Genomic DNA, 26285 nt, shown 5'->3' on the forward strand with positions numbered 1-26285 from the left:
TCAATATTAAGTGATGCAATTAATATTAATATAATTATCAATAATATATCGATATTAATATTAAGTAGAATTATTTCGTCCTATTACCGTAGTTCTTCCCTCCACGACAGTCACGGTCTCTCATGTGGCCCCTTAGGAAAATTAATTGCCCACTCCTGATCTAGATATACATGGATATCACAGTCATCTTCAACATTTCTGACCATGGTAGGGAGCGTCAGTGAACACAGCCTGACCCTCACCTGACCAACACTAAGTGTGTGAAGACGTGAGATAAACCATGCCAATTGCTTCTCTACATGGAAAAAGAAAATCTTCATAAGCAACAGATGGAAAACCAAAAAAAGAAAATCGACAAGACGAGAAATGAAGCTGTTATCTAAAGTCTTTAGAAACAAAGCCTTACAAGGAAATAAGGCATTGCTGTTCTCATATTACGTGGGAATCAGAAGTATGGAATTAGGATATATTAGCTCCGGAAAGAACTGAACACTGAGCTAGCTTTTGTGGAAATGTTTAGCCTACAAGGAGGTCGATGTAATAGCTGGAGAAACATTTTTTCCTTGCACACCTAATGTGTGGGAATACACCCATTTATGATGTGAACTTATGTATGAACGTTGCTGAACAGTCTCCACTTTGTACGTTACTTGAAGAAAATATTTCACTTTCTACAGTTTGCTTGTGTGTAAACCAGTCACCACAGAACAAACACCCAACATCAACAAATCTCCAGCACCAAAATAAGAAAGGAAAACTAGTTATAAAACACAGTATATACTTAGTGTATTTATCTAAAGAGCCGTTATAGTCTTAGGTGGTTGAGGGGGCCATTAGTTATAGTTTCCATGGATACTTTCCTGCCAAATCTGATGTATGTTTGCCAGAACAATTGTACCACCCTGCACAGAGTCGCATCCCTCCACTCCCAATGTCTGATCAGGTAGGAGGGTAGGAATGAGCAATCAACTTCCTTTCAGAAAATCCTCTCCCCGTGTGCAGTGTTATTATACAGGGTGGGCCATTTATATGGATACACCTAAATAAAATGGGAATGGTTGGTGATATCAACTTCCTGTTTGTGGCACATTAGTATATGGGAGGGGAAAATTAGGGCCATTTTGGATCCAACTTTATTTTTTCCAATGGGAAGAGGGTCATGTGACACATCAAACTTCTTGAGAATTTCACAAGAAAAACAATGGTGTTCTTGGTTTTAACGTAACTTTATTTTTTCATTAGTTATTTACAAGTTTATGACCACGTATAAAATGTGTTCAAAGTGCTGCCCATTGTGTTGGATTGTCAATGCAACCCTCTTCTCTCACTCTTGACACACTGATAGCAACACCGCAGTGAGCACAGTGGTCCTTTCCTTGTAGACAGGACTCTTTGGTCACAGAGCTGCTAACCTCACTGATTGGCTGTCATTAGTGATGAGCAAGTGTACTCGTTGCTCTGGTTTTCCTAGCACGCTCGGGTGATCTCCGAGTATTTGTTAGTGTTCGGAGATTAAGCTTTCATTGCCGCAGCAGAATGATTTACAGCTATTAGCTGTAAATCATTCAGCTTAGGCTACTTTCACACTAGCGTTAACTGCAATACGTCGCAAATGCGTCATTTTGCCGAAACTACGCATCCAGCAAAAGTTCTTGCTGGATACGTTTTTTCGTCATAGACTAACATTAGCGACGCATTTGCGACGCATTGCCAAACGGTGCGTCCGTTTTGCGACGCTTGGGCGTGTGGTAGCGGACCGTCGGATGCGTGGGAAAAATGCATCCGCTGCCCCCGTTGTGCGGCGGAGACCACGCTAGCGTCGGGAACGTCGGCCCGACGCACGGCGACGGGTTGTTCCCGACGCTAGTGTGAAAGTAGCCTTAGGCGATGAAAACTTAATCTCCGAACACTAAGGGTACCGTCACACAGTGAAATTTCCATCGCTACGACGGTACGATTCGTGACGTTCTAGCGATATCGTTACGATATCGCAGTGTCTGACACGCAGCAGCGATCAGGGACCCTGCTGAGAATCGTACGTCGTAGCACATCGTTTGGAACTTTCTTTCGTCGCTTGATCACCCGCTGACATCGCTGGATCGTTGTGTGTGACAGCGATCCAGCGATGTGTTCGCTTGTAACCAGGGTAAACATCGGGTAACTAAGCGCAGGGCCGCGCTTAGTAACCCGATGTTTACCCTGGTTACAAGCGTAAACGTAAAAAAAACAAACAGTACATACTTACATTCCGGTGTCAGTCCTCCGGCGTCTCAGCTTCTCTGCACTCTGTGAGCGCCTGCCGGCCGGAAAGCGAGCACAGCGGTGACGCGGTGACGTCACCGCTCTGCTTTCCGGCTATGGCACTTACACAGTGGAGAGAAGCAGAACGCCGGGGACAGACACCGGAATGTGAGTATGTACTGTTTTTTTTTTTTACGTTAACGCTGGTAACCAGGGTAAACATCGGGTTACTAAGCGCGGCCCTGCGCTTAGTAACCCGATGTTTACCCTGGTTACCCGGGGACTTCGGCATCGCTCCAGCGCCGTGATTGCAAAGTGTGACCGCAGTCTACGACGCTGGAGCGATAATCATACGATCGCTGCGACGTCACGAATCGTGCCGTCGCAGCGATGGAAATTTCACTGTGTGACGGTACCCTAACAAATACTCGGAGATCTCCCGAGCGTGCTAGGAAAACCAGAGCAACGAGTACACTCGCTCATCACTAGCTGTCATACTACAGATGTGATGTCACCACAGCCAATTTAGGAAGCTGGGAACAATGCCTGGACCTGGGACGGTGAGTAAAGCAAACTCCACCAAGGGAGCAAGATTTTCTGAAATGGGACAAACCCTAGCTTTTGTTCACTAAGGATTAATTTTTTCCCCTCCTTTCCAGGTTTAGGCTGAGTAGAGCGTTGTACAAAATGAACAATTGGTGTCCCCAACCCATTAATTGTTTTACTCAAGAGTGGAAACTATTTTGTATACCTTTGAAAAAAAGAAGATTCAGGCTTCCTTCACGCAGTTGGAGCGCCCCCAGACGCAGAGTCACGGGGTACTCGGTACCGGGCCTCTCTGTCTCGGTCCTGGGGTTGTCACGGTGGCTAGACCCGGTCCGTGACCCTGCTAAGGGGCGTCTAATGAAAGATGTGATGATGGTGCGTGGTGCCGGCTCCCGGTGAATAACGAGGACACAGGGTTGCAGTCTCTTTACCTCTTTACTGAAGGCTTCAGGATCCGCAATCCAGAGTACTGCTAACAGGGCTGGCTGAGACTGGCCGGTCCGAAGGCACATCCAGAGTTTCCTTTGCAGGTGGAAATCAGTGCCTACCTTCTAGCGCCTGTGTGTTGTAGTACCTCCCTGCTGAGCACCACGGGATAGTCCTCACAACTGTTGTGTCTGTTTCTGATGTTCTCTTTTCTCACAACTCGTATCTATTCTGATGTTCTTTCTCCGTCCCCCGGATGATATGGATAGGACGCACCCGTATGACAGGTAGGCCTGGAGTTCTTCCGGGACCCTAGCGTCGCCCCTCTCCCACAATTGCCCCTTATGTCTGCTTAGGTGATTTAGGTGAGACAGCCAACCTAAAATTAACTGTCCTGCCGCTGTTTGAAGTATTGCTTGGAGCCAAATACTTCCTCGGCGTTCCGGCCACCGGCTGCGCGCCTCAGTAGGATGTTGCCTCGATCTTACGGCACGACTCCTACTGGCTTTATCTCCTTATTGCTGCGATCTCGTTTCTCACTTCTCCACAATAAACTTCTCTTCGCTTCCTTTCTTAGGATGCTGCCGCAACGGGTGCAGGCGCGGCTCCGTAACGTTCTGTTCTGTTTGCTAGGTCACTGCCAGGATCCCACCCCTGACAGAGACCCCCCTGAATCTTCCCCTGCAACACCCTCTGCCACAGGATGTTGCCTGGATCCAACCCAGTCAGCTTCTGACTAACTTCCTATCCAGCCCCCAGTTTTACCAAATTGTGAGGAGTGGCCTAATACATAGAACCCTTTGCTCCCCCTGGTGGCCAGAGTGTGAAATGTAGTGTGACTGTGATACCTGGTCAGGTGAACTCCTTAAGTGCCATCAGACGTACCATCACTCCCCTTAGTGGCGGAGTGTCGGTACTGCAACGACCAGGACTCTGGGGCGCTGCACTTTTTTTTCACCAATGAAATGACCCCACTCGCTGACTAATGTGTCCCATCGTCACGTGAATTTCAGCCTGTCCACACCATCATTGTAGCCCTCCCACCCCAAAAGCAGCATTGATCAGCAGGTAAATAGCATTAAAGGAACTTTGTCAGGATACAATACTGTTCATACCAAGCACAGGCACTCAGTGCACAATGTTCCCTCCATCACCCCCCCCCCCATGATTGACAGTTCTGGCCTGATAGAGCCAGAGAAGAACGTAGATATATGGGTATATGGGAACACAAGCAGGTGGGAAGATGTCTATAAATGATTGGCCCCGCCATTATGCACAGAGCGCTTGTACTTCGTTTGAACAGTCATTCGTCCTGTGCTGACACTCCCTTTAAAATTTATGCCTGCCTTTCTTAATGGAGCAACAACTAAAGGGAGGAAATGAAATTATACTTTCCTTTAGCCGCTTGCTTCCAGTTATAGTAGCTGCTGGGAGTGGTAACAATCACAGGTCATCACAAAGTAAGCGTGGCTGTAATCACTTCCCAAGACACTGACAGCCTGCTCTGCAGCATGTGTGTAAGCAGAGGAGGCTGTCAATCAAAATTCCGGGGAGTGATTACTGCCATGCTTACTGTGTAGTGATCTGTGACTGTAACCACTCCCTACAGTACAGCCATCACTCTATGATTGGAAGCTATCAGGAACAGGGAGAATTGAAGTGCATTATCTCATTGTTGCCGCTGCTCCAGAAAGGCAGGTAAGATTATTAACGCTATTTACCTGATGATTAACTTTATATCAGGGGGTAAATAGTGTTTCTGGACATGATGGTTCCCTTTAGAAATCAGTAGACTGTCTGTATAGAGCTGCGTTTTCCAGTGTGACAGTTATAGGCACACTTTCCTTTGGCTTACAAATACAGATCCTATACAGGGTATGCCTTTATAGCACACCTGTACAACATGTGACCTGCCGATGGACTTCTGGAGGTCCACTTGGAGAGCTGGTAACAGGCCAATTACCTTTCTGCATTCAATTGCATTCATACTGTACTGGGACAGAGGCAAAAAAAACAAACATCAGCTCCCCACCCTGACATACAAACTAACGGCAAAGAGAAGTTAAGGTAAGAGCTCCTTGGAGCCACAGGTTGTAGGGGCTTTAATTATATAGATGGGGTGTTTTTTGAGTGCACAGTATGGTCGGGCAATTTACAGAAGGGGAAAAGTGGGAGAAGGGCTGCAGTATAGTGAGGCAGCAGCATGGGGAGACAGTATGGAGCAGTGGGAGCTTGGGGGATTGTGGCACCCCAGGAGTCCAGTTGCCACAGTGGAATTGCCTCCCTCACAAGGAGTAATGTCATGCCTGAAAGCAAGGAGGGGTCCCCTTACCAGGTGTCAGTAGGAGAGAAGTCGAGCAGAACCTGGGGAGTGGAGCTGTGATTAAACTCGCCCCAGAGGTGAGCGCTAGGAACCAGATACCAGAGACCATGGTTGCATGGGTACTGAAGTCCTGGCAGCTAAATCCAGAGGGCAGGGGACTGCAGGTCTCCTGGTCCAATCTAATACCCGGTGGCACAGCGCATACCAGAGCCTGGAGCTGACACAAAGGAATGGCACCTGTGATAGGCTTGAGCTGCCTGCCATGTGGGCAAAGGTTTGCTTTTAAAAATGGAGACAGTTAGCAGCAGGAGGGTGAACTGTGAGGCAGCATACCTACCAGGCCAGGTGTATCCAAAATTGCTTCCAAGTTGCCCGACTCTCCATTATGATCTGTTACCAGTGCCCCGGTCTGTACTATCAACCATATCACATATCAACTATCAACATAAAAAGAAAGGTACAAATCAAGCTGGGCGAAATGCAGGATATCTGGTTTTGCAAGAAGGCCGATTCAGGGCTATGCAGATACCCATGACCAGAAATGCTTCTACAATGTGCTCAAAGCTGTATATGGACCCCAGTCATCAAGCTCTTCATCTCTGCTTAACGCAGATGGAACTAAGCTGCTAACAGAAAAGAAACTGGAACGGTGGGCTGAGCACTTTAATAATATTCTAAATCGCCCTGCCAATATCAATGATGAGGCTATTGCTTGCCTGCCCCAGGTAGAAATCAACAAGGAGCTTGATGTTCTTCCAAGTGGAGATGAAATCAGGAAAGCAGTAAAGCAACTTTCTTGTGGAAAAGCACCCGAAATGATGCTATACCTGCTGAGGTATATAAAGCTGGCAGCCCTGTTTTGATGCAAACGGTGACCAAACTATTCCAATATATGTGGACAAAGGAACAGGTTCCACAACAGATGAAAGATGCCAGCATAATTCACATATACAAGAGGAAAGGTAATCGCCAATCTTGTGACAACCGTCGAAGCATCTCCCTTCTGTCCACTGCAGGCAAGATATTGGCTCGTCTCTTGCTCAACCGCCTTTTACATCACCTTGATCAAGGACTATTACCCGAAAGCCAGTGTGGTTTCCGTGCTAAACGTGGAACAGTAGATATGGTCTTTTCAGCACGTCAACTTCAGGAAAAGTGCCAGGAGCAACACCGTGACCTTTATGTAACTTTTGTTGATTTGACCAAGGCTTTCGACACAGTCAGTAGAGACAGCCTGTGGATAGTGTTGAGCATTCCGATACCGCAAGTATCGGGTATCGGCCGATACTTGCGGTATCGGAATTCCGATACCGAGATCCGATACTTTTGTGGTATCGGGAATCGGAAGTTCCCAGTGTATGGTTCCCAGGGTCTGAAGGAGAGGAAACTCTCCTTCAGGCCCTGGGATCCATATCCATGTAAAAAATAAAGAATTAAAATAAAAAATAGGGATATACTCACCCTCTGACGCGCCCTGGTAGTAACCAGCAGCCTGCTTTGCTTAAAATGAGCGCATTGAGCACCTTCCATGACGTCACGGCTTCTGATTGGTCGCGTGCCGCTCATGTGACCGCCACGTGACCAATCACAAGCCGCGACGTCATCCCTCAGGTCCTAAATTCCCTTCTAGGAATTTAGGACCTGAGGGATGACGTCACGGCTTCTGATTGGTCGCGTGGCGGTCACATGAGCGGCACGCGACCAATCAGAAGCTGTGACATCATGGAAGGTACTGAACGCGCTCATTTTAAGCAAAGAAGGCTGCCGGTTCACAGCGGTAAGGTCCAGGCTGCGTCGGAGAGCTGAGTATATCAATATTTTTTATTTTAATTCTTTATTTTACACATTCATATGGATCCCAGGGCCTGAAGGAGAGTTTCCTCTCCTTCAGACCCTGGGAACCATCAGGGATACCTTCCAATACTTGAGTCCCATTGACTTGTACTGGTATCGGGTATCGGTATCGGCGAGATCCGATACTTTGCCGGTATCGGCCGATACTTTCCGATACCGATACTTTCAAGTATCGGAAGGTATCGCTCAACACTACCTGTGGAAGATCATGGCAAAATTCGACTGCCCGAGCAAGTTCATCTCAGTCATCCGGCAATTCCATGATGGCATGATGGTGAAGTTTCTGAATGATGGAGACATATCTGAGGCTTTCCCAGTAACAAACGGCGTAAAACAAGGCTCTGTGCTTGCTCCAACCCTGTTCAGTATGCTGTTCTCTGCCTTTAACAAATCTGAAGATGGAATCCAGGTTAGGTACAGGACTGATGGCAAGCTATTCAACCCAAAACGCCTGAAGGCGGTTACGAAAGTGCATGAGACTGTTATGAATTATTATTTGTTGATGACTGTGCACTTAACGGTAGCACGTAACAGCAGATGCAGGATGAAATGGACTGTTTTTCGCAAGCTTGCGACAATTTTGGTCTCGAGATAAACATTAGAAAAACCAAAGTCATGTATCAACCGGTTCCAGGAAAACTGTATAAGGAGCCACGTATCACGGTGAAGGAGCAAAACCTCAAAGCAGTCGATAACTTCACCTACTTAGGCAGCACACTTTCCCGTGAAGTAACCATAGACGCTGAGGTGAATAACAGAATCGCCAAAGCCAGTGCCGCCTTCGGGAGACTGCGTAAGAATGTCTGGGAATGAAGGGGACTCAGCCTTACCACCAAGCCGAAGGTCTACTGCGCGGTGGTCCTCACCACACTTCTCTATGCTAGCAAGACCTGGACAGTGTACAGCCGGCATGCTAAACAGCTTAATCATTTCCCCATGAGTTGCCTCCGCAGACTCCTCCACATCAGGTGGCAAGACAATGTCCCGGACACGGCAATTCTGGAACAAACTGGGCTTTGCAGCGTTTACACTCTCCTGCTGAAAGTCCAAGCCAGGTGGGCTGGACACGTGGTTAGAATGCCTGACAGCCGACTACGGAAACAACTGCTGTACGGAGAATTGTGCCAAGGAAAGCGAGCAGCTGGGGGGCAGAAGAAGCGCTATACAGACTGCCTTAAGGTGTCTCTCAAAAACCTGGAAGTCAACACCAATGAATGGGAAGAGCTTGCCCTGGATCATCCAGGTTGGCGGGGCAGGATCACCTCAGGAGCACGTGCAGCTGAAGATAAGAAAATCTTTGACGCAAAAAGAAAGCGTGCTGTATGCAAGGCACAAGTAGAATCTGATGTACTGACCACATCTGCTTCCTTATGTCAAGTATGTGGGCGAACCTTCAGGGCCCGGATTGGACTCATCAGCTACCTCCGGACCCGTAACTACTAATTCTCTTCTAACCCTGAAGTCATGGTCATCTTCGAAAACGAAGGACGAACATCATCACTATCAACCATCAAGTAAAGGAAAAGAAAACTACAGCTCTTGTGTGCTCCAGTGATCTCTTGTGCTCTGAGTCCTGCACCACAAGGTACAAGAAGCCTGACATAAACAGAACTGGTAGCCCTGGGGCCCAGCTCCACCTGTGAGGAGTAGAACCATCTGAGCTGCATCACCATCAGCCCCAGCGGTCTCCATTAGCAGCGTCGGCCATCCGTTGCCGAACACTACAGGTGGCTTCACGTTAAATAACATATACATATTCCTCATTTTAATGGCACAGCCAGGGCCATGGAGTCTGGTCACGGCACCGTAACTTCCCCAAAGAACTTTCCGACCCGGTTTCCGAGTACCCCACGGCCCTGGTGGGCGTGTCAGGATCAATATGGAAAAAAATTAGAATGGGGTGGACACTAAGGAGAGGTGTAAATATAGGTGAACACTGAAGATGGCGCGTGAGGTAGGACAGTGTGGAGTCCTTAGTTTGTAAGGAAGGACAACATGGCAGTTATACTTCATACAGTCAGATAGTGAGGAGACAATGTTTCATAAGGTGAACAGTGTTGGGGTTATATTTGATGCAGAAAGGGGAGTGAGGGGCAATTATTTATTCAGGGGCACAGCATAAGAGATATTTATTCATGGGATGTTATAAAAGGACATTTTTTAAGGGCATCATATTGGGATATACCGCAAAGACCAGCAATGAGGGAATTCTGTGGGCATGAAATCTCAAGTCATCATAGCATCTGTACTACATGGAAATAAAAGAGATAAGAATCCTTGACTTCAACCAGAGAAGACGTCACCTGTTAGGTACATAATCTTATGATGGCTGGTAACAATAACTCCTAGCATCTCATTATAGTGCTTTGGAACAAAGCACTATACTGTTATTCCATCGTGGTTAACTTCTTCTTATTATTATTCAGTCCGCAGTTAATGCGGCCCGAACCGCTTCACTCACAGACTCCAGTGAGGTGTCATTTCGAAGCCAGCGTCCCCAAGAGGTGTGCTAAGTATTTTTCGTGTCGATCGGATTTGTAGTTTTGGCGCAATTTGTGTTTGAAAAAAGTGTTTCAATGCATTTCAATAGGGAAATTTTCCCAAACGTTTATAATGGGCCTGATTTCTGAGGCAATTTCTAAAAATAACTGCCACCTGGCTGATTACCTCATTGATATGCGCAGTCAGACTCAGTTACTATGCCAACGCCTGCGAACTGTACCAAGACACAGTTTTGCCAGATAATATCAACTCTTAAAGTGACCCGCCCACCAAATCGGATCCCGAGGTGCGCAGCCCGCCAAATCGGACCCAGGGTGGCGCCGCCCGCCAAATCGGACCCAGGGTGGCGCCGCCCGCCAGATCGGACCCAGAGTGGCGCCGCCCGCCAAATCGGACCCAGAGTGGCGCCGCCCGCCAAATCGGACCCAGAGTGGCGCCGCCCGCCAAATCGGACCCAGAGTGGCGCCGCCCGCCAAATCGGACCCAGAGTGGCGCCGCCCGCCAAATCGGACCCAGAGTGGCGCCGCCCGCCAAATCGGACCCAGAGTGGTGCCACCCGCCAAATCGGACCCAGAGTGGCGCCGCCCGCCAAATCGGACCCAGAGTGGCGCCGCCCGCCAAATCGGTCCCTGAGGTGCCCCGCCCGCCAAATCCGACCCAGAGTGGCTCTGCCCACCAAATTGGTCCCAAAGTGACCCCGCCCACCAAATCGGACCCAGAGTGGCCTCAACCCTGAGGGGCTACAACTACCAAACCAGCGCCTGAGGGGCACCCAAGTGTGAAAGTCTTGCAGGGGCAGCCCGGGCACCATTCCAAAGCACTATCTGTAGTTCCTTCAGGAAATACCCATCTATTTCTCTCTGTTATCAGCCATTCCCCTGTCCTGCTGTCAGTCTATTCTCCCTGTTATCAGCCATTCCCTGTCCTGCTGTCAGTCTATTCTCTCTGTTATCAGCCATTCCCCCGTCCTGCTGTCAGTCTTTTTCTCTGTTATCAGCCATTCCCCTGTCCTGCTGTCAGTCTATTTCTCTCTGTTATCAGCCATTCCCCGTCCTGCTGTCAGTCTATTTCTCTCTGTTATCAGCCATTCCCCTGTCCTGCTGTCAGTCTATTCTCTCTGTTATCAGCCATTCCCTTGTCCTGCTATCAGTCTATTCTCTGTTATCAGCCATTCCCTTATCCTGCTGTCAGTCAGAGTGACCCGGCCCACCAAATCGGACCCAGAGTGACCTGGGCCACCAAATCGGACCCAGAGTGACCCGGGCCACCAAATCGGACCCAGAGTGACCCGGGCCACCAAATCGGACCCAGGCCACCAAATCGGACCCAGAGTGACCCGGGCCACCAATTCGGACCCAGAGTGACCCGGGCCACCAATTCGGACCCAGAGTGACCCGGGCCACCAAATTGGACCCAGAGTGACCCGGGCCACCAAATCGGACCCAGAGTGACCTGGGCCACCAAATCGGACCCAGGCCACCAAATCGGACCCAGAGTGACCCGGGCCACCAAATTGGACCCAGAGTGACCCGGGCCACCAAATCGGACCCAGAGTGACCTGGGCCACCAAATTGGACCCAGAGTGACCCGGGCCACCAAATTCCTGCACCACAAGGTACAAGAAGCCTGACATAAACAGAACTGGTAGCCCTGGGGCCCAGCTCCACCTGTGAGGAGTAGAACCATCTGAGCTGCATCACCATCAGCCCCAGCGGTCTCCATTAGCAGCGTCGGCCATCCGTTGCCGAACACTACAGGTGGCTTCACGTTAAATAACATATACATATTCCTCATTTTAATGGCACAGCCAGGGCCATGGAGTCTGGTCACGGCACCGTAACTTCCCCAAAGAACTTTCCGACCCGGTTTCCGAGTACCCCACGGCCCTGGTGGGCGTGTCAGGATCAATATGGAAAAAAATTAGAATGGGGTGGACACTAAGGAGAGGTGTAAATATAGGTGAACACTGAAGATGGCGCGTGAGGTAGGACAGTGTGGAGTCCTTAGTTTGTAAGGAAGGACAACATGGCAGTTATACTTCATACGGTCAGATAGTGAGGAGACAATGTTTCATAAGGTGAACAGTGTTGGGGTTATATTTGATGCAGAAAGGGGAGTGAGGGGCAATTATTTATTCAGGGGCACAGCATAAGAGATATTTATTCATGGGATGTTATAAAAGGACATTTTTTAAGGGCATCATATTGGGATATACCGCAAAGACCAGCAATGAGGGAATTCTGTGGGCATGAAATCTCAAGTCATCATAGCATCTGTACTACATGGAAATAAAAGAGATAAGAATCCTTGACTTCAACCAGAGAAGACGTCACCTGTTAGGTACATAATCTTATGATGGCTGGTAACAATAACTCCTAGCATCTCATTATAGTGCTTTGGAACAAAGCACTATACTGTTATTCCATCGTGGTTAACTTCTTCTTATTATTATTCAGTCCGCAGTTAATGCGGCCCGAACCGCTTCACTCACAGACTCCAGTGAGGTGTCATTTCGAAGCCAGCGTCCCCAAGAGGTGTGCTAAGTATTTTTCGTGTCGATCGGATTTGTAGTTTTGGCGCAATTTGTGTTTGAAAAAAGTGTTTCAATGCATTTCAATAGGGAAATTTTCCCAAACGTTTATAATGGGCCTGATTTCTGAGGCAATTTCTAAAAATAACTGCCACCTGGCTGATTACCTCATTGATATGCGCAGTCAGACTCAGTTACTATGCCAACGCCTGCGAACTGTACCAAGACACAGTTTTGCCAGATAATATCAACTCTTAAAGTGACCCGCCCACCAAATCGGATCCCGAGGTGCGCAGCCCGCCAAATCGGACCCAGGGTGGCGCCGCCCGCCAAATCGGACCCAGGGTGGCGCCGCCCGCCAGATCGGACCCAGAGTGGCGCCGCCCGCCAAATCGGACCCAGAGTGGCGCCGCCCGCCAAATCGGACCCAGAGTGGCGCCGCCCGCCAAATCGGACCCAGAGTGGCGCCGCCCGCCAAATCGGACCCAGAGTGGCGCCGCCCGCCAAATCGGACCCAGAGTGGCGCCGCCCGCCAAATCGGACCCAGAGTGGTGCCACCCGCCAAATCGGACCCAGAGTGGCGCCGCCCGCCAAATCGGACCCAGAGTGGCGCCGCCCGCCAAATCGGTCCCTGAGGTGCCCCGCCCGCCAAATCCGACCCAGAGTGGCTCTGCCCACCAAATTGGTCCCAAAGTGACCCCGCCCACCAAATCGGACCCAGAGTGGCCTCAACCCTGAGGGGCTACAACTACCAAACCAGCGCCTGAGGGGCACCCAAGTGTGAAAGTCTTGCAGGGGCAGCCCGGGCACCATTCCAAAGCACTATCTGTAGTTCCTTCAGGAAATACCCATCTATTTCTCTCTGTTATCAGCCATTCCCCTGTCCTGCTGTCAGTCTATTCTCCCTGTTATCAGCCATTCCCTGTCCTGCTGTCAGTCTATTCTCTCTGTTATCAGCCATTCCCCCGTCCTGCTGTCAGTCTTTTTCTCTGTTATCAGCCATTCCCCTGTCCTGCTGTCAGTCTATTTCTCTCTGTTATCAGCCATTCCCCGTCCTGCTGTCAGTCTATTTCTCTCTGTTATCAGCCATTCCCCTGTCCTGCTGTCAGTCTATTCTCTCTGTTATCAGCCATTCCCTTGTCCTGCTATCAGTCTATTCTCTGTTATCAGCCATTCCCTTATCCTGCTGTCAGTCAGAGTGACCCGGCCCACCAAATCGGACCCAGAGTGACCTGGGCCACCAAATCGGACCCAGAGTGACCCGGGCCACCAAATCGGACCCAGAGTGACCCGGGCCACCAAATCGGACCCAGGCCACCAAATCGGACCCAGAGTGACCCGGGCCACCAATTCGGACCCAGAGTGACCCGGGCCACCAATTCGGACCCAGAGTGACCCGGGCCACCAAATTGGACCCAGAGTGACCCGGGCCACCAAATCGGACCCAGAGTGACCTGGGCCACCAAATCGGACCCAGGCCACCAAATCGGACCCAGAGTGACCCGGGCCACCAAATTGGACCCAGAGTGACCCGGGCCACCAAATCGGACCCAGAGTGACCTGGGCCACCAAATTGGACCCAGAGTGACCCGGGCCACCAAATTGGACCCAGAGTGACCCGGGCCACCAAATTGGACCCAGAGTGACCCGGGCCACCAAATTGGACCCAGAGTGACCCGGGCCACCAAATTGGACCCAGAGTGACCCGGGCCACCAAATTGGACCCAGAGTGACCCGGGCCACCAAATCGGACCCAGAGTGACCCGGGCCACCAAATCGGACCCAGAGTGACCCGGGCCACCAAATCCTCAACTACCAAACCAGCGTCTGAGGGGCACCCAAGTGTGAAAGTCTTGCAGGGGCAGCCCGGGCACCATTCCAAAGCACTATCTGTAGTTCCTTCAGGAAATACCCATCTATTTACCATTGTTAAGGACATACAGAGAGTTGTAGGCTCATGCAATACAAGTGTATATGGTGGGGACTGATCTGACATTGCAATTGAACACTGTACCAAGCTTGTTAATGTAGTCATGTACTGACAGTACTGATGTACTGATGGTGGTTCTGATATTGCATTAATGTACTAATGGTGGTTCTAGTGCTGTATTCATGTAAGTTCCCCTTGTTTTTTGTGACAATTGGGATCTGTTCAGTATGACAGTGTGACCCTTGGTAAAAAAAAAAAAAAAGATTGTACACCCTTGCTCTTTAGAAAAAGTATTATTCAAGACATGTCTTCCACTTTAGAATATAATTATGGAGTCATCAGTCTCACGATTATGTATATTTGAACTACAACAATTTGCAGACTACCACTATTTAAATGTATTAAATATAAACTAATGTTTTACCTGCATTTGCCTGCAAGCTGAGTTGGTCTAGCTCCTTTATTCCACACACTGGCCCCACCTGACCAGTGTAGCTGGTAGGACGTGCACAAATTGTAAGTTTGCACTCTTTGTCCTCGTCAGTCTTGTTGGTGATAACTGCAAACACATCAAAATCGCTACCCTTGTCCATTTTTTCAGATACTTTAATCTTTATGCCAACTGGAGATGGCACTTCCTCATTCGGTTGTCGAGGAACAGGAGTGTGCTGATTTGCTTTTTCAAAGACCCGCCTTTCATCTTCAGAACCTAAGGAACAGGGAACACGAATACATGTTTATGATCAGTTGCTTGCTATTTTATATGTTTGTCAATTACTGTACATCTACAGGAGAGGTATAATATTTTCTACAAGCAGCCCCATTCTTCTTGCATAGATGAGCATATTTTTGCAGTTAAATGCACTGAAGCACTGATAGTGTGTAGTGATGAGCGAATATACTCGTTACTCGAGATTTCTCGAGCATGCCCTGGTGTCCTCCGAGTATTTTTTAGTGCTCGGAGATTTAGTTTTTATTGCCGCAGCTGAATGATTTACATCTGTTAGCCAGCATAAGTACATGTGGGGGTTGCCTGGTTGCCAGGGAATCCCCACATGTACTTATGCTGGCTAACAGATGTAAATCATTCAGCTGCGGCAATAAAAACTAAATTTTCGAGCGCTAAAAAATAATCGGAGGACACCCGAGTGTGCTCGGGAAATCTCGAGTAACGAGTATATTCGCTCATCACTATTAGGCCGGGATCAAACATACGCGAGATACGGCCGAGTCTCGCAGGTGAAAACCCAGCTCTGGCCCCGGCACTCTGGAGCGGAGTGTGCAGCCGCACAGCAATACATGGAGCTGCACGCTCCGCTCCCAAGGGCCTGCGTCAGAGCTGGGTTTTCACCTGCGAGGCTCAGCCATATATCGTGTATGTGTGATCCCGGACTTAACGTGAGAACCCTTAATCTCGACGCTTTATCTGTAAAAACATGCCAGAAATCACCCAAAAAAAACTTTTTTGTTAGGTGATCAGATCTTATATCCCGACATAAAAATCATTGATATCAGCAGCAAATTGCCACACACAATTTGAAGATGTGCTACAATAATACGAAGCTGTATGGAGCCAGAATATCCATATTCTCAGGCCTGTGTACAGGGTTGTAAAAAGAAAAAAGGATTTGGTACACTGTTAGCCAGTTGAAAAAATGATTCCTCTCAGTGGGAAAAACAATATAATAATCTTGTAGTTATACCATTTAATAGCTAACAAAAATTAAATAAATGAAATTACAAAGCAAGCTTTCTAGACTTCTTAAGCCCGGGAGCTTTTTTCTGATTTGCGTTTTCGTTTTTCGCTCCCCTTCCCAGAGCCATAACTTTTTTATTTTTATGTCAATATGCCATGTGAAGGCTTGTTTTTTGCGGGACGAGTTGTACTTATGAACAACACCATTGGTTTTACCATGTCGTGTACTAGAAAATGGGAAAAAAATTCCAAGTGCAGTGAAATTGCAAAAAAAGTGCAATCCCACCCTTGTTTTTTGTTTGGCTTCTTTACTAGGTTCACTAAATGCTAAACATGATTCTCCAGGTCATTACGAGTTCATAGATACCAAACATGTCTAGGTTCTTTTTTATCTAAGTGGTGAAAAAAAATTCCAAACTTTGTTAAAAAAAGCGCCATTTTCTGATACCCGTAGCGCCTCCATTTTTCATCATCTCAGGTTGGGTGAGGACTTATTTTATGCGTGCCGAGCTGACATTTTTGACGACACCATTTTGGTGCAGATACGATTTTTTGATCGCCGTTATTGCATTTTAATGCAATGTCGCGGAGACAAAAAACCCCCTAATTTTGGCGTTTTTACTTTTTTTCTTACTACGCCGTTTAGCGATCAGGTTAGTCCTTTTTTTATTGATAGATTGGGCGATTATGAACGTGGCGATACCAAATATGTGTATGTTTGATTTTATTTTTATTGTTTATTTTGAATGAAGCGAAAGGGGCGTGATTTGAACTTTTATATATTTTTATTTTTTTTATATTTGTAAAAACATTTTTCAGATCAGATCAGATCAGATTTCGTTCAGATCGCCTCTATATATTAGATTTACTGACTTGCTATGAGCGCCGACAACTGGGTGGCGCTCACATCAAGCCTGCACTGACAACCATAGAGGTCTCCAGGAGACCTCCGGTTGTCATGCCAACACACCGGTGACCCGCAATCACGTGATGGGTCACCAGTGTGCATATTTCTAGCCCGATGGCTGGAAGCGCTATTTAAATGCCGCTGTTAGAGTCTGACAGCGGCATTTAACTGGTTAATAGCTGCGGGTGGATCACGATTCCACCTGCGGCTATTGTTGGCACATGTCAGCTGTTGAAATCAGCTGATATGTCCCCGGAAAGATGTGGGCTCACCACAGGAGCCCACATCAAATGGAGGAAGACCGACATCGGCGTACTATTACGCCCTATATCGGTAAGGGGTTAAACAAACAAAATAAGCTTAGAGAGTGAATCCTTCATTATAATAGATTAATGGTGTGAAAGTTTTATAGTCCGGATATGCATGTAAGATCAGAAACCTGGTGCCCCCACTGTCCCTGGAGCAGATTCCACAGATTTTGTAGTAAATCATAAATCTTCCTGACAGATTCAGTCCTGTGTGAGGGAATCAAAGACTGTAGTAAGTTTACATTCCCATATTGCCTTTTAATATGGCAAATTTCATATTGCTTATGTTGTGTCCTGGACCATAAAAATGTTTGGCCACGAGTAAATATTTTTTTTGCCTGCAATCGTGTGGTGATGAAACTCATCTTTGTCTCAGTTTCTGTCCTGCTTTTCCAACATAGAGACCCCCAATCGGACATACAGTGCATAAAATTAAGGGGAACGTGTCACCAATTTTATCATATAGCAACTAAAACTATGACCTTATTCTGCACCTATGCTGCATTCCATAAATGCTTATTTAACCCCCTGACTCCCCCTGTTTACCACCTGAAAACCTTTTTAAGTTCTACTGCGCTGTGTGGAAATCGTTTTGGTCTGGTCCGATGGGTGTAGTTTTATGCCTCTCCATCCCTTCCCCCGGCTACTACTCACTGTCCTCCTTCATCAATTCCCTATAAGTACACCACATTGGAAGAGAGACGTGAATGTCCCGGGAATATTATAGTCCTGCTGTGTGTTGGAGGATCTGTATTCTGTCTTTGGTTTCTACATTAGTGTAATTTTGGCAGCTCTTCACATTTCAAGAATAAGTTGCTCTTGGTGTATCCGAGGGATTTGAACTTCGGATCATGATGTTTTTTTAAATTAGGAGGTTGCCTGTAGCACAGCAAGGGAGGGACTTTGAATATTGTTTTAATCTGGTGTTCCTTTTGTAGCATATGATGAAGTTTTTTAGTAGTTTTTCTCAGTACCGCAAGCTGTGGGTTGTAGGGCCTGGTCCTGCTCTGCCCTTATTCACGTTGACGTCGTATGACATATGATAAGGCTTCAATACTAGACAGGCAATGACTGTCCTGAGGTTGCACCTTGTCGTGGTGGGATAGCATTTATGCTTTTTTCAATAAAAATATTGTTAAATAAGTACCTTATGTTATGTACATGTACTATTTCTGTTTACTTATCTACTTGCTGTAGGACATATGCTCATTTAGGTGTTTTTTTTTCTTGGGTTTTGTCTGTGAAATGGCCATTGTGAACGTGCTCTTTCGCTTTGCACGTATACCAGCTTATAGTCCGGGTCATTTATTAGGTTTTGCACTTAACCTCTTGTACTTTGTACAAATAGGGAGCGTGGCCCACCCTTTCTGAGCTAAGAATTTCATCGGTATAGCTTCCCATGGATGGGTGTCTCAGTTGAGGGGTCTCAGTTGAGGCCTTGTCCTGCTCTGCCCTTATTCACATTGACGTTGTATGACACATGGTAAACTTCAATACTAGACAGGTTAGGACAGTGGGTGCACCTCGTCGCAGTGGAATGACTTTTTTGATCAAAATAGCGTAAACAAAGTACTCTATGTTATCTACCTGTACTAATACTATTTACTTGCTGTAGGGTATATGTTCATTTTTATCTTGGGTTTTGACTCTCTCCGATATGTACTTTTTACATTAATTCTTCTTCTAACAGTATAATAGATGCAATGTATATTTCTAAGCTTACTGCTTGTTACATTTCAATATTTCTATATCTATCCATACACATACTGTGCTAAATATATAATTCAACTCTCTTACATCATAACCTGGAAACAACTCTCAGATGTGATCAGCAACACAAATTGTTTTCCACACGTCATTTACACAAAATAAAGTCTTCTATCTAATCTTCACCAACCAGGATACAGAAAAAAAATCAAATCCGATTTGGCTAAAGCCATTCACCTTGAAGAGTAAATATAATGAGTGACTGTTTGGACCCCCATCATAACACTATACTATATGGCTGTTGGCACATGGAAGCCGAGTCATCCAAGAACTCAACAAGTTCCATTATTAAGTTTTTTTCTCATAAAATAAAATGAAGGAACTGCCAAGAGAATAGTCATTGTCTGGCATTTGCACAATGTCAACAACATTATTATCTACTCTCACTCTTATATTAATTATTGGACTCCATTCAGAAAACAAAGCATAGTGCTGGTAACACATGAAATTTCTCCAGGTCCGTACTTTGGAGCTGTGGGCATATGGTACCATATGAGAGATGCTCTTCCCAAGAAGAGCCATATGGCTTCTAATGGAGTCGGCTGTGGAATCTGGCAGAAAAAAAATAGCTTAAACTTTTACAGGTATCATAGTACGACTGTAGAAGTTTGTCTGGAGCCTTAATATGGTTGTGTGCATGAGCCCTAAAGGTAACTATGAAAGCATAAGAGAACAATTACACTAGTAAAAGTCCACCTGCCTTTCTGTGAAATGGAATATTACTTCCCATAATGTGGCATTGAAAATCTGCCATGAGAGTTGATATTGTCCACGATTATTTCTGACACTACTTACCATTGCACAATTTAGCACTTAACCAATTGATCATCACTCCGTTATATCGTTACCTGGGCCTGCTCCAGGGACATCTGCCTTAATCACCAAGCACCATTTCATTTACTCTGCAGGCGGCGCAGATTATAGAACAAGCAACATTACTGGCTTCACTGAGCAGTGTAGGCATTGTGCAGCTGAAACTAATGGTGTGGCTGTCACTTGTGCTCCCTCACAGTCATAGGGAGTGTGGGTTTTCGTGTGTGTGCACTGTCCAACTGCTCCGCAGAAATAATCAGTTCTCTACTATAGCCAGTGGGCAGTACCACACGCCAGTCTGCTGGGAGTTGCCAGTTATTGCTTGGTTTAGTCCATGATCTCTGGAGCTATATTTTGTTGTTTTGATCCTGACTAACTACATCTGTCTTTGTGATGCCTGCAAGTCTTGACTCTGGCTTATCCGACTTTGCTTTTGACTGACTTTCTGGTATCTGTCCCTGACTATTCCTGACTATGGTTTTGTCTCCTAATTCTGACCTCTGTTCTATTCCTACAGTTACTGACCTGGCTACTTTGATTTCTGTTAGCTCAGACTCTCTTCCCTGGACAGTAATAACTCTGTAGAAACAACCCAGTGGACCTCATTATAAGTCCAGATCCCTGTATAGGGATTAAATGTTGAAGGCTGGGATTCTTCTCAGACCCACTCAACGGAATGGCTAGCACCAAGTCATCCACGGTTGCCCTTTTGAGCCAAGTGCTTTAGACAGAGTTTACACCCATGATTTATAGGTATTAGATCTTCCAATATTCTGAATAGCCACAATTTTCTTAGTTTTTTTTTTTCAGATTTTGTACTCACCCTCAGCATACTTGTAGTTGTGTGTAATGTCTTCCCGACTGTCGTTTCCCACAGCTTTAGTGCTTATTTTCTGTCCAACCTGTCCAGTGTTTTTGGTTTGTCTGACAGAACCATCTTTCTGCTCTACAAAGTTTATCACATCTGCATTCACCATAGCAAACACAAATGGGGTATCATAGTCTAAAGCAAGGTCACCTTCCTTGATAGCAAGAACAGGAGCAGGACCACAGCAGAACACACCTGCGAGACAAAAAAAGGTCTAGATTTTAACAAATTGTATTGGTACAGTGAAAAAAAACTTGAGACTCTACTCTGCGTTACCTTAATTAAATTTTCTTAATCCTAACAATTTGTTTACACGAAGGCAAGGGCCAGACTGGCCATCTGGCACTTCTGGCAAATGCCAGATGGACTGGTCCAGTTGTGGGCTGCATGAATTATGACTTAGTTCCTTAGGTACTTTTAGCAGCTGTGGCAGAGCGTGGAGCCACCAGCTCCATACTCAATCACTTACTCCAGAAGGCCTCAGGTTGCTTCCTGCCTGCTGGAGGCCGGTCCCACACAAGTATAATCCTGCAGCACGATGATGTTACTACGTCGCAACACTAACATCTACCAAACAGGATTGAAGAAGAGACAGTGGCTGTGATGGAAGCAAATGCTGGATTAGGGGAGTGTTAGTTTTCTTTTTTTTTTGTGGTACCGATAATACTGTGTGGTATATCATCATACTATATAATGGCCTATGGACCATCATACTATATGGAAAGCTGTGGGGGGGGGACCAGCATACTATATGAAAAGCTCTGTGGACCATCATACTATACAGAGGCCTATGGGTAGGACAGTCATACTATATGAAAAGCATTGGGGATCATTAAACTATATAGACGCCTGTGGGGGACACTCATACTATATGGAAAGCTGTGGGGGACGATCATACTATATAGGGGTCTGTTGGGGGCCAAACATACTATATAGGGGCCTGTGTGGGGAAGATCATAGTATATGGACATCTGTGGGGACATCATACTATATAGAGACCTGTGGGGGGGGGCATCATATTATATTGGAGTCTATGGGGGACCCTCATACTGTATTGGGGCTGTTGAGGACCATCATACTATATAGAGGCCTGAGGGGTACTATAATAATATATAGGGGGCTGTGGTGATCATCATATTGTTTCTGAGCTATGAGGCACCATCATTCTGTATAGGGGACCATCATACTATATGGGGGACTGTGGAGGGACCATCATACCATATGGAAGGCTATGGGGGAACTATCGTCCTGGATTGGTGCTTTGGGGGACAAATATACTATGTGGAAGGAAGGATGTGGGGAGATGATCATACTGTATTGGAGCTGTGTGGAGAACATCATACTGTATTAGGACTGTGGGGGGAACTATTATACTATATGGGGGGTGTGAGGCAGTGACAAGTGTCACAGGTGAGGGTCGCTGTGTGTTCCCCACAGGATGCGCACGGAGGCGTATTGAGGCCATGGGAGTGCACTGCAGTCACAGGCGTAGCTGTGATTGCAATGCAAAATAAAAGTCAGAAGGCCACAGATTCTAGTTAAAAACCCTGTAGTATAGGGTTTGGGTGTGTCAGTATCAGAGTGGACTTTTGCATGATGTAGAGCAGACAGCTCTGCAAAAGCTCCGCCTTTGTGAGAGTAACACAGAGCCCAGCAGAGCAAACTCCTCGCACTGTGCAGCGTACACAGCGGTGCAGTCGCCCACGGCAACTGGTCTTAGAGGTGGACTGGCTTGTATATTGGCTGCAATCTGGAGGATATGGTTCCCGGCTGCGATCTGGAGGATATTGAGCATTGTGTATTGCTGTGAGTTTATCATTAAAGAGACTTTTGTTTGGAACTTTCCTGGGTTACTGCTTCATCACTGCATGTGGTGCTACCACAGCACTACATATGGTGGAAAGAATGTGGGCAGTGAGAACTGAGACATACCCCAAAGCGTGCTGCATATCCGTGAGCAAGCTGGCATTGCTACAGCTCAAGTCTGCTGGAGAAATGGAGGAGATTTTGAAGCAGGTGATCCTCGTCCAGCAGCAGGAGCTACTGTGCCAGCAGCAGCAAGGGGTGCCGAAGTTTCTGAGGCAGCAACAAGAGGAGCCGCAGTTCCAGAGGCAGCAGCAAGAGGCGCCGCAGTTCCAGCAGCAGCAAGAGGCGCTGTAGTACCAGCAGCAGCAGCAAGAGGCTGAGGTTAATTTTTCCATATCATGTGGGGACATTAAACATGTGGTGGGAATGGTGAAGACCCTTCCATATGGGGCTGTGTTGGGAAGGGACTTGCCCCTGTTCTGGTCCCTGTGGGAGACCAGGGTCAACCGTCTCAAGGTAAATGTTGTGCCGGGTGCAGAACCCGAAGATCCCAAATCAGAGATACCTGCCCCATAGGGGTCGCCAATCTAGGGACAGAGTGTAACCCCAATAGGTTCCCCCTAGAAGTTGTGGCAGGAGATGTGAAGGAGACCCCACCGATCCCTGAGCTGGAAATATCCTCTGGTAAGTTTGGAACAGTTCAGTTCCACGGTCCCAAGCAGAGGCGCGCATATAAAAAGAAAACCCGGAGTGACCGGGTAGGTGTGGTTGTGGAGACAACTAGGGTCGTACTCAAGAGGAACCCTCTGGCACCGGCCAAGGATGTGGCTGGGGGGTCAGGGTAAAATGGATAGAGCTGTCAGTAGTCAGCAGCGACGGGAGGCTCGGGTTCGGGGGAAACGTGGTATGGATGGGTGTCCACTGTGACCAGGGCGGACCTCGGTGTTCCAGCATGACATAGACACCAAGGCACGGGTAAGGATGAAATGGTACCAAACGCCCGAAGGCAGATACTTAGGTTATGGGATGAGCTGCGGGGTTAGTAAACCACAAATAAACATGGTCAGGGCCACTCGAATCGGGCACAAATCGGCTGTCAGTCAGGGAAGGGGGCGTGTCGTCTGCAACGGAGAACAGGGAGGTGGCGGTTGTTTGGGTAATAAGGTATGGAGGAGAAGCGCAAAGGGGAGGGATGCGTGCGTCAACTGATGGTTTCGGGTCCCTACTTTGGTTTATCAGTACGGTGTCGGGCGGGGGTGTCACAGGAACATGTGAATGCCCTGTCACGCACCCATGTGGGGTGACAAGTGTTCAACCCCACAGGTTTGAACAGAGGGGTGGATATGTGAGGCAGTGACCGGTGTCACAGATGAGGGTCGGGGTGTGTTCCTCTCAGGATGCGCACGGAGGCGTATTAAGGCCATGGGAGTGCATTGCAGTCACAGACTGCAGGATGGTAGTCATGCAGTCCGTTTCATTCCCGGCCTGGGTTTTCCATGTGGCAGAAGGCCACAGACTCTAGTTAAAAACCCTGTAGTTTAGGGTTTGGGTGTGTCAGTATCAGAGTGGAGTTTGTATGGTGTAGAGCATACATCTCGGCAAAAGCTCTGCCTGTGTGAGAGTAACATAGAGCCCAGCAAAGCAAACTCCTGGCGGTGCAGTCGCCCACGGCAACTGGTCTTAGAGGTGGACTGGCGTGCTTATTGGCTGCAATCTGGAGGATATGGTTCCCGGCTGCGATCCAGAGGATATCGAGCATTGTGTATTGCTGTGAGTTTATCATTAAAGAGACTTTTGTTTGGAACTTTGCTGGGTTACTGCCTCATCACTGCATATGGTGCTACCACAGCACTACAGGGGCTGTGGATGACCGTCATACTATATGGAAGGCTGTGGGGGTCCATCAAACTGTATTGGGGCTGTGGGGATCAATATACTATATGGTAGGTTGTGTGGGGACCTTCATACTGTTTTGAGGCTGTGGGGGAACATAATACTGTGTGGAGGTTCCATTACACTGTATTGGGGTTGTGGCGGGACGATCATACTATATTTGTGTTGTGGGCAGACTATCAGCATAGTGGAGGTTTTTCCTCTTATGGTGTTTTTTTTGCCTGTGGGGGACCATCATATTATACAGTGGTGTGGGGCGACCAATATACTATATGGGGATATTGGGGAACCATCATACTGTATTGGGGCTGTGGGGAACCATCATGCTGTATTGGGGCTTTGGAGAACCATTGTATTAAGTAAAGGGCCGTGCTGGAACCATTTTACTTTGTGTGGGGATCATCATACTATATGGAAGGCTGTGGCGGGGACCACTGTAATCTGTGTGGTGATCATCGTACTGTGTCTAGTTACCATTAAACTGTGCAGGGGGCTGTGGGTTAATGTGTGGGGAAATATCATACTGTGTTGGGGGCTGTGGAGACCATCATGCTGTGTAGGGACCATCAAACTGTGTGTGGGGGGGGGGGGCTAGGGTGACTATCATACTGTGGGGGGGGCAGGAGTGACCATTTTACTGTATGGTGTATATGAAGGAATGTGGGAACATTATTCAGTGTTGGGGCATTTTTTTGGTATGATACATACTTTATGGCGACAATGGAAACGATAACATAGTGGGCAAAAACACTAAGGAGATTCAATAAGTTTATTATTATTATAAGAATGCACAGGGGTGTTTGTACTATAAGGGGTCAATGGCAATTATTATAAAGAGGCACATGGGGACATTATTACTGTAAGGTGCTGCATAACTGTAAGGGGGGGCATTGTTACTATGAGGAACTCCAGAGGGAATATTATTACTCTGTAGGGACACAGAGGGGGCTACTGTTATTGTGTGAGGCACAAAACGAGAGTAATATTACTGTACAGGGTACAGTGGGGGATTATTACTGTCTAGGGAATGGATTATAGCACTATGTGGCTTGCGTAGAAGTGGGGGAATGTGAGGAGGGGCCTGTGCTACATTTTGCAGCAATGAGTTATGGATAGAAGAAGAAGAGGTAATGGTAGTCAGGGCCGAATGAAAAAGAAAGGAAAATGAATTGCAAGAATCAGTAAAAATGTAACTGGTGAGAATCTCTACAGGACACACTGTATTTCTCAGACTTTTTTCTTCCAAAAAATGTGGAGTGCATCTTATAGTATGGATGTACCTGCTCTGGCTGTGGTGGGGAGGTGGGAGAGCGGCAGCAGCAGGTCACAGGAAGGCAGAGGCCGGCTGCTGCGGCAAAAGCCTGTGCCCGCTGCTAAAGAGAAATGAGTATTCACTGCATTTCCATGCTCATGGGCGTGAAGGGCAGTGAATATTCATTTCTCTTTAATAGCATCCTGGTATGATTGGCCCCCATCCCCATCCTGGTATGCAGGGCCCCATCATTAAAAAAACCCCAAACATTACACTTACCTTTCTGCGCTACCTCGGCGCGCCTTCTTCTGGTGCTAGCAGCTGCTTTTTGCTTGTAAGCAGCGCATGGCAGGGATGTCATGCGCTGCTTACAAGCTGAAAGACAGCTGCTGGAATACTCATTGTTCTCCTCGCCAGGACTATGTGCATGGAGGGCAGTGAGTATTCATTGCTCTTTAGTAGCGTGCACAGTGTCAGCTGCCAGCTTCCCGCAGCTGCCGGCGGTCACTGCGCTCCACTCCCATGGTGAATATTAATTTCTCTTAAGTAGTGGGCACATATGACTGTCAGCAGCTGCAGGAACCCGATGACTGACACTGCACGCTATTAAAGAGCAATGAATA

At 47.3% G+C, this 26285-nt stretch overlaps 1 protein-coding gene across 1 annotated transcript in view; it reads right to left on the minus strand.

Moving 5' to 3' along the window:
* Positions 1–26285, minus strand: part of TGM2 (transglutaminase 2) — a 69534-nt gene that overhangs the window by 14031 nt on the left and 29218 nt on the right. The window contains exons 9-10 of the mRNA XM_077251618.1: positions 20667–20906; positions 14777–15061 (exon numbers count right to left, since the gene is read on the minus strand). Coding sequence (XP_077107733.1) covers positions 14777–15061; positions 20667–20906 — 525 coding nt within the window. The remainder of the gene's footprint in view (positions 1–14776; positions 15062–20666; positions 20907–26285) is intronic.

This window comes from Ranitomeya variabilis, chromosome 4 (genome assembly GCF_051348905.1).
Source record: "Ranitomeya variabilis isolate aRanVar5 chromosome 4, aRanVar5.hap1, whole genome shotgun sequence".
Taxonomy (NCBI): Eukaryota; Metazoa; Chordata; class Amphibia; order Anura; family Dendrobatidae; genus Ranitomeya; species Ranitomeya variabilis.